Raw genomic sequence first — 9,092 nt, 5'->3', positions numbered from 1 at the left:
AATCACTTCTCACCTCTATTTCTCACATCATTGAACCTACAAACTTCTCCCAAGTAGCTTTACATCCCTGTTGGCAGGATGCAATGGCTACAGAACTTCAAGCCTTGGAGGCCAACCAAACTTGGGAAATAGTTGAATTACCAAAAGGAAAGAAACCTTTACCATGTAAATGGGTCTATAAAGTTAAGTATAGATCTGATGGTAGTATTGAAAGGTTCAAGACTCGACTAGTTATCCGAGGGGACATACAAAGGGAAGGAATCGATTACAATGAGACTTTCAGTCCAGTAGTCAAAATGACCACTGTTAGATGCATTTTAGCAGTCGCAGTCAAAATGAATTGAAAATTATTTCAATTAGATGTCAATAACGCATTTCTTAATGGTGATCTACAAGAAGAGGTATACATGAGATTTCCATCAGGAATAACTTCACCTTCCACTAACCATGTTTGCAGACTAAAAAAGTTCTTATATGGACTTAAACAGGCTTCACGTCAGTGGTACACAAGACTTACTGGTGCCCTCAATTTCAAAGGCTATTCCCATTCTCTTAACGACTATTCCTTATTTTTCAAAAAGACAGCTTCTGGAATTTCTATTGTTGCTATTTATGTAGATAACATACTTCTAATGGGTGATGATCTTACAGAGCTTTCTAGTCTAAAATCATTTCTTAATTCAGAATTCAAAGTTAAAGATCTTGGAGAGGCTAGTTATTTTCTCGGAATGGAAATATTACGAGAAAAACAGGGACTAATTATCAGTCAGAGAAAGTTCACCTTAGACCTTCTTTCTGAATTTGATGTCCTTGATTCACGTCCAGCTTCATCTCCTTTAAACCCTAGTTGCAAGCTTCGTGCCGATGTTGGTGAGCCTCTTCATGATCCAACAATCTACAGGCGACTATTAGGCAAGCTCAATTTTTTAACCCATACTCGCCCTGACCTCTCATTCATCGTTCAGCATCTGAGCCAATATATATAAAGCCCGCGTCGACCTCATTTTGATGCTGCCTTATGATGTCTCCGATATTTGCTATCTTCACCGGGGCTTGTGCTCTTTATGAATTCAGACCCCTCTTTTCAATTGCTCACCTTTTGTGACTCGGATTGGGGGTCCTGTCCGGAGACACGCCGCTCAGTAAGTGGCTTTTACATCAACCTCGGAGGATCCCCTGTTTCATGGAAATCAAAGAAACAATCTTCACTCTCCCTATCTTCTGCAAAGGCCGAGTACCGATCTATGAAGAAGGTCGTTGCAGAACTCACATGGCTTGTACGCCTTCTCACAAATGTCTCAGTTCCCCTCTCTTTGCCAGTTTCTCTTCATTCTGATAGCCAGGCGGCTATTCACATAGCAAAAAACGAGTCTTCTACGAACGGACGAAGCACGTAAAAATTGATTGTCACTTCGTCCGTCAACAGTTCCTCGCCGGCTTGATCTCTTTATCGTTTGTTCCTTCGACATCTCAGCTCGCAGATATATTTACTAAACCCTTTTCTGGACCTCTACACCACTCAATCGTTTCCAAGTTGGGTGTGCTTTCTCACCCCTCCAACTTGAGGGGGGGTGTTGGACCAGAATCTTCTTCACACAACTTAAACTCTAAAGTGGGGAAGAAGGAGGCGATACAGTCAAAGACGAAGAAAGAGAAAGAACCAAGTGGTCTGTCGAATGATCTAGAAAATAAAAGATCATACCCTATCATACATAGGCCTATCAAACACAACACACATTTGAGACAAATACACAAAATATAAATCAGCAACCCAATACAATTAAAGAACTGGGCTTATTACTGCAGTCCAAATCCAGTCCACTTCAATGTAGCATATTGGATATAGCTGAAAGACACTCAAACCTTCCAGAACTTTCTTATCCAAATGTAAGTTACAACTAGAGTTATGGGCAAATACATGTGATTATGGACAAACATATAGGAATTAAAGACTTCTAATTAAATATAGTTGTAATTATTCTTTCTTATCTTTCAAATACTTGTATAAACATACACATTGTACCGAACATTAGCATATCAAGAAGAAAGAATCGTTCTAACTTTCTTCTAATTTTCTACAGCCCGATGGTAGGATAATTAAATGCCCAAGTAAAACCTGGACAAAATCCAAGTCTAAAGTTGACATTATACAATAGATGTAGAGTTTACAGAAATTTCCTTTTATATTTTAATTTGTTCTAAAGGATAATATATTATAGTAGTACAAAGTACCCTTTGTGTATGTAGATATTATACGAAAAATCTCATATTTGTTGTCTTCTTCTCCCGTATAAAGATCTAATCAAATTACCCTCTTAAGCATTGTGATCCATTTTGGCTATCACTGTCAGCTTTTCAGCTGTAAATAAGTCTCTTGTCTTTTCAAAAACTCATTTCTCAGACCATATTTCGCCAGAAAACAAAAGGTCCTGAACAAGCTTTTCCTTTTTATCCCGTTTTGATTAAGTATGGGTGTAAACTAGTTAGTGGAACAGTTTACATTTCTGTTGGATTTTGCTTCTTTGAAAGTGGATTACAGAAAAAAAAAAAACTGGACTTTGTTTTCTCGCTTACGCATGGTCTGACATCTTTCTAACAATTTGTGTCTCATTTGTTGAATGAGATTGTTCCATTCTGTGTTAATCTGCTCAATTTGATTCAGTAGAAGGGAAGTGGAAGAAGCTTGTTAAAGTTTTAAGCAGTTGTCTTTGTCTAGTCATACAGTATTTGACTGGGAGGGATTCTATGGGGAAATTCAACTTGGGGTATCAGTTCATTCTCTGAGATTTTCTGTTGTTGGAAATTCCATCTAAGAGTTTGAATAATTTTCTGCTTTTGTTGCACTGCTAAAAGGACCAAAAGGTTGTTCAATGTTTTAATTTTATCCCTTCCGGATTCATCATTTTTGGATTGTTGTATGTTTTAAAACATTAGTTGGATTCTAATATTTCTGAGTCAGATTACACCCCTTCTTTATCTCAGCTGACATTATCCAACTTCTACTTAATATAACATATATAAAGAACATGAAATCTGATTGTAAATTTTTACCTTTCACTGCAGGGTGTAACGAAGCTTGAAATGGGGCATTTTTCTTCCATGTTTAATGGATTGGCAAGATCTCTATCATTGAAAAAAGGAAGGGAAAACTCCGGGAATGGGAATTACAATGGAACAGAGGCTGCAGAAGCTATGGCTAAAGGAGCCAAGAAAAATGATTTTATATTAAGGTCTTCAGGGACTGTCAATGTTGATGGTTCTAAGAATTTAGCTTCTGTCTTCTCTAAGAGAGGAGAAAAAGGAGTGAATCAAGATTGCGTCATTGTTTGGGAGGTATTCTTTCTTCCGCAGTTGGCCAATTTATGGTTTTTCTCTCATAAGTCTTCCTCTTTGTTCAATATTAGCTCATGGCAATGCCTTTTGATTCTTGCTCATGGCAGGAATTTGGATGCCAAGAAGACATGATATTCTGTGGAGTATTTGATGGGCATGGTCCATGGGGCCATTTCGTGGCGAAGTGTGTTCGAGATTCAATGCCATCATCTCTGCTTTCCAATTGGCAGGAAATTCTGTCCGAGGCTTCAACTGATTCAGATTTCGATTTGGATTCTGATAAATTCGATATTTGGAAGCATTCCTACACCAAGGCATGTGCTGCTGTAGATCACGAGCTGGAACAACATCCTAAGATTGATTCATTCTACAGTGGTACCACTTCTTTGACAATACTCAGACAGGTAATACCAGTAGTTCTTTTGATGATATTAGCCAGTCATGGCTTTTTTAAGAATAATTTTACCTTGTTCATAATTTCACCCAACATTCTTAGATTATTCTTCCTTATCCTTTTATGTAACCTGTTGATTCTAGCTAGCATCATATCTTCTGGAGTTGATTTTTCATCTACAGAAGTTGCTCAATCATCTAAGTTTTTGTTTTGCAGGGTGAGGCTCTTTTTATAGCGAATGTTGGCGACTCACGCGCTGTATTGGCCACCATGTCTGAAGATGGCAACTTGGTGCCAGTTCAGCTCACTAAGGATTTCAAGCCTAATCTACCTCGTAAGTCCTCCTCTATACTTTCTTTTTCTTTCTAGGTATCCCATACTTGAAATTTACTGGCCCTACTAATCCAGATTCGTACCGGATAGGCTCGGTTTAAAACACTCTCTACCAATAAATTCTCCTCTATATTGCTCTCTTTTCTGCTCTCTGATGTATTAAATACCAGATGATTCACTATGGCCTGTATGTTGATTACAGAGGAAGCTGAACGGATAAAGCAGTGCAATGGCAGAGTATTTTGCTTGGACGATGAACCTGGGGTGCACCGGTTATGGCTGCCTGAAGACGAATCCCCCGGATTGGCTATCTCTAGAGCTTTTGGAGACTACTGTGTTAAGGATTTCGGACTAACTTCTGTTCCTGACGTGATTGAAAGATATATCACAAGCAAAGATCAATTTGTTGTGCTGGCAACGGATGGGGTATGTCTGGCCTTAATCTTATGCTATGACAACGATGTATTCGTCACAGATAGTAGCATATTCCTTAAGTAGGGCCAAAGAGAAGTAGGTAGGATAGAAATTCTAAGCATAAATAGGCTGGCACTAATCAGTAATCATCCATGATGGCCACTTAATGCTCACTGGTGAAATGTAAACTGCATTAAAAGGTTAGATTAGTAGGATAAAAGTTATTGTACTAAATAAACTGTCTCTTGTATATGCTTCAAATTGTCTACCTTTTAACTGCATAAAATATTTCTTTGAATCTAACTAAATGTTAACTTTTATTCCTTTGTGCAGGTTTGGGATGTTATTTCCAACCAAGAGGCAGTACAAATTGTGTCATCGACCCCAGAGAGGGCAAAAGCCGCTAAACGTTTGGTGCAATCGGCTGGCTGTGCCTGGAGACACAAGAGGAGAGGAATAGCTATGGATGATATTTCAGCTATTGTACTCTTTTTTCATTCTTCTCCCTTGTGACAACAAATTCACCCTGTATCTACACCAGAATAGAACTTAGTGAAAAAGCAAGTTTGCTTCTCCTGCTCTCACCCTCATCATCCCCAGACCCCCACCACAATTAGATAGAGCTGAAAGGAACAAAAAAAACCAACTGTTATTGGACTAAAATGATAATGAAGCAATTTTGGAGCTAAAGAGAAGATCAAGACACCTGCTTCTGGAGGTAACCATAAACATTTATAAATGTCTGTATTGGAGGAAAGGGAACACAACAAAGTCCCAAGAAAATGACCGATTGGTTGAGGAATAAGAGCAACAACCTCTTTTGATCCCATCAGCTGCTCCTATCTTTGTGCGCAGATATGCTTGCCTTGTGGTTTATAGGATGTCTGATAAATTAATCTAAGTGTATGCTAGTTGGTCTAGATACCACCATCTTCGGAAAGCATGACTATGAAATCTGGATTAAACTTGGAAAGACGTCTTGAATCCCCTCATCTCAAATATGGACAGTTCTTAAGTCAATTTGCCTAAATGATACTAACTGTCATGATCAAGCAAGCCTTGCACTTCTTCTAAGTGGCCACTACCAAAAATTCACCGTCAAGTAAAGAGGAGCTGCAATTGGAGGAATACTAATATCATGCTCTGGAAACATAGGCCTACGCCCCAGAAAATAAGCAAAGGTGAATGTTCACTATTTAAAGGAAACCAAAGGGCTGTCAACTGAGGTATCATATCATTCACTAGGAGTTGCCAGAGATTTGGAAAAAATGCTCTAGAAAGAAGAACGAACTTGTTCCTCTTAAACACAAGGTAAAGCACAAACCAACACTTGAATCCCTCAAGGAAATCTTCAAAAGTGGAAATTTCACAGCCTAAATGTCACACTGTTGCAGCCAAACGCACACGCAAGTATACGCGATCGTCAAGTAATAAAGTGATAAGGTGAGTGTCGAACCCACGAGAACTTGTGATAAACTATTAACTAAATTAGACTATCCTAATTATATAAACAAGAGTTAAACCTAGAAGTATATGACTCTGATCTAATTAAACTTAAAAGAAAATAAATAATGAACTCTGAACAAAGGAAGTGTAGATTTTTATGTTATCAATGTAATGAAAACGATCCAGAGTTATGGGCTGTCTAACATTCCTATTGTATTCTTCAATTGAATTGACTAACTAATTCATCTAGTTTATTGGTTGACGGGGTTAATATTGTGCATAAGAATCTGTCGAGTTATTACTCGCCTATTCAAGCTAACCTAACGCCTATATGTGTATGGAATTAGAACTAGCAAGAACGCATTTATAATTCCTTAACATCAACCAAGCAAGGCAATTAGGTATATATCTATACTAACCGCGAATCCGTTCCCTGATGCCCAGGTTCAAGAACTTGCTCTACTCAATCCTATGTGCAATCTAGAATTTTCACTTTCGAGTTCAATTCTAGATTCGTAGATAATATTGAATTGGTGATCAAACAATCAAATAATTAAGCGCGAGATTAAATAAATAAACCAATATAATAAATCAAGAAAGAAAAAATCAATATTCGAATAATAATAGTCATGAAAGAACCACAACCCTAGAACGTGAAGTTTAGCTCCACATAGACATAGTAGCCAAATAACAAATCATACAAAGAAATATAAAAATCACTAAGTTGGCGGAAGAAGATGAAATACGGCCTCCACGACGGCTCTTTTCTCTCCCTCGGTCGAATCCCCTTCAAAAAGTGTGTTCGATGCCTTAAAAGAGGCGTTTTTGACTTATATATTGCATACAAAAGTCGTGGGCCAAAGTTTCCCTTTTCCTTTTCCGAATCAGCTTTAGGGATTGATGCTGGGGTGGATGCTTCGCGTCCACCTCAGCTTGAACTTATCAGCATCGAATACTGGGGTGGATGCTTCCGTCCACCCTCTGTTCATCCACCCTCTGTTCCCTCAACCTTGCTGTGCCCAGGCGCGGATGCTAAGGTGGATGCCTTCTCCCGACTTCACTGCTAAGGGTGAACCAACTAGCCTTTTTTGCAAGGTTGGATGTGACGCATCCACCCTCTTCTCATATAGCTAGAGCATCTTTTCTTCAAATTTTTGCACTCCAAACATCCTAAGTCATCACATACAACTTAATTAGTCATAAAACCAATAATTATCGCATGTTGGGTATTTTAAAGACCAAATAGCACCAAAAAACGGTTAAAACATGAATAAAACAACATTAAAACATATAAGAATATGCCCAACATCAACACGCCCATTTGCAAAGTTTTACATTCACTTATTTTCTTATGTAGGTGATCTCCCCTTCACATTTGGCAGTTATTGTGATGGTTTAATTTAGACATCCATAATGGGTGGACCCAAGCCCCAAAAACTAACACAAAGAAAGACACTTGTTTTGTCTTGGTCTACCCATCAATATAGCAATGCATTTTTAAAGCACTTACTGGAATCCCTAAAACACCAAAACATATTAAATAACCTAGAGAATGTTACAAGTGCACAATCTTTCAAGTTGAGGCCTTTAGGTATTATACTCCCGTGGATCCAAAGCCGCCGGAGCCTCTCACAGTTGAGTCCAGATTATCGACCTCCTCAACCTCTGGTTTCACAATTATCTCAATGATGAGTTGTGCTATTCTATCACCAACCTTCACTTCAAAATCAACCTCTGCAGTCAGCATCTATAACACCACCTCCGACGTCTATGGACTGCTTCCATGTCAACCCTGATCGCGGTGCTATCACCATCAAAACCAATAATAATACCCAAAACTATTAGGCTTTTTCCCTCTAAATACCTTGAAAAGAACTAAAAAATATCATCTACAAGAAAGGCAGATTGTTGAATTTCTGCTTCCTCATTTATGATTTACTAGAATAATAAGTAGTTTAGTCAGTCTTTTTGTTTAAATTTAAATTTAGTTGGATAAGTAAGTTGTGATATTTTAGATTTTAAATTTTGAATATTTATTCTGCAAATTCTGCTTTCAAGTTGGCTATTTAAAGCCTCCTATGCTTAATAAAAAATTGAGAGACATTTTCAATCAATATTTTTAATATTCTTGTTGCCCCATCTTTTAAAAAATCAAACACAGATCAAGATTTAGAGCCATTAGATTGAGAATAGGTGCAGGTCAATATATATACACATATATACTCCACTTTGAAAATTTTCACCTATATATACCCCAATTGTGACACTCACTTTTGAGACGTTCTAAAATATGTGATGATGGTGTTCTAATCTCACTAATTTCGGTTAATCCTTTTGTATTATATAACATCCACTAAAAGAAAAAGTATTTCCTATTAAAAGTTTTTTCTTTTGGAAACTCAAATTTCACAGCATTCCTTGGTGAAAGTTAGGTGTATGATAGTATTTGCAAGTGATTTGTATATTTGGTGCGAGTTACCTTTCCTCCTATGAATATGACCCTAATAAGCACAAAGCCGAATTGTGTCTCGTGTCTCAAAGTTTGGCGATGACTTCAAGGAACTTGATTCATATTTACCTTTTCTTATCTTAGAAGCCTTGAGAGGGAGTGATAAATAGAAAATATATACTCCCTTTTTTCTAATTTATTTGAACCTACAGAGTTTAAGCAAAAAAGAAAATTTTTAAAATTTGTGGTCTAAAACAATGCATAAATATTTGTGTGACTATAATTAAGAATAAAAAGCGAATTTTAAAGTTAAATTGTCTTCAAATTTTTAAAAAATTCATTCTTTTTTAAACGGACTAAAAAATAAATAAGTTAATTCTTTTTTAATTCCATTACCTAAACATACTATATTTCCACTACTTTAGTTATTTGCTATGCAACATCGACGATACGACAATTCAAATCAAATAAACTCAACATAGCCTAATATGAGTGTGTCAACAGCTTACTAAACTAAGTTAGATATAAAGCTTTAGCATTTTATTTTCTTGCACTAGAAATATTAGGGGTTCTTATCGGGCAGATTGGGAGGATATTTACGCTAACAGTTTGGCATATCGCTTATCGGTTTATAAATATAATAATTCGCTAGTCAATCAATAAGATATCGAACGGATTTGTATCGAATTAATAATTATCGGGCGGTTTATCGAATTATCAATT

At 37.1% G+C, this 9,092-nt stretch overlaps 1 protein-coding gene across 5 annotated transcripts; it reads left to right on the top strand.

Annotated features, from left to right (window-relative positions):
• The first annotated feature begins 2,275 nt into the window (after positions 1 to 2,275).
• On the top strand, positions 2,276 to 5,047 carry LOC104105272 (probable protein phosphatase 2C 34). Of its 5 annotated transcripts, none has more exons than XM_009613531.4 (6): positions 2,276 to 2,426; positions 3,064 to 3,333; positions 3,441 to 3,737; positions 3,944 to 4,061; positions 4,263 to 4,486; positions 4,808 to 5,047. In XM_009613531.4, exons 2-6 carry the CDS (start codon positions 3,082 to 3,084, stop codon positions 4,985 to 4,987), a joined length of 1,071 nt encoding a protein of 356 aa, XP_009611826.1. In that variant the 5' UTR covers positions 2,276 to 2,426; positions 3,064 to 3,081; the 3' UTR covers positions 4,988 to 5,047. The 5 variants fall into 5 exon arrangements, with proteins under 5 accessions (XP_009611826.1, XP_009611823.1, XP_009611824.1 ...); XM_009613528.4 differs by lacking the exon at positions 2,276 to 2,426 and adding an exon at positions 2,465 to 2,579; XM_009613529.4 differs by lacking the exon at positions 2,276 to 2,426 and adding an exon at positions 2,611 to 2,862.
• The last annotated feature ends 4,045 nt before the right edge of the window (positions 5,048 to 9,092 follow it).

Source organism: Nicotiana tomentosiformis, chromosome 12 (genome assembly GCF_000390325.3).
Source record: "Nicotiana tomentosiformis chromosome 12, ASM39032v3, whole genome shotgun sequence".
Lineage (NCBI taxonomy): Eukaryota > Viridiplantae > Streptophyta > Magnoliopsida > Solanales > Solanaceae > Nicotiana > Nicotiana tomentosiformis.
Note: the sequence above shows the minus strand (reverse complement) of the source record. Positions and strands in the feature narration are given on the sequence as shown.

What these genes read in the sequence shown, in the direction of transcription:
- LOC104105272 (XM_009613528.4), top strand. An exon ending in ATTGCGTCATTGTTTGGGAG is followed by an intron (nt 3,334 to 3,440) that starts GTATTCTTTCTT and finishes TGCTCATGGCAG; the next exon opens with GAATTTGGATGCCAAGAAGA. An exon ending in TTGTGCTGGCAACGGATGGG is followed by an intron (nt 4,487 to 4,807) that starts GTATGTCTGGCC and finishes TCCTTTGTGCAG; the next exon opens with GTTTGGGATGTTATTTCCAA.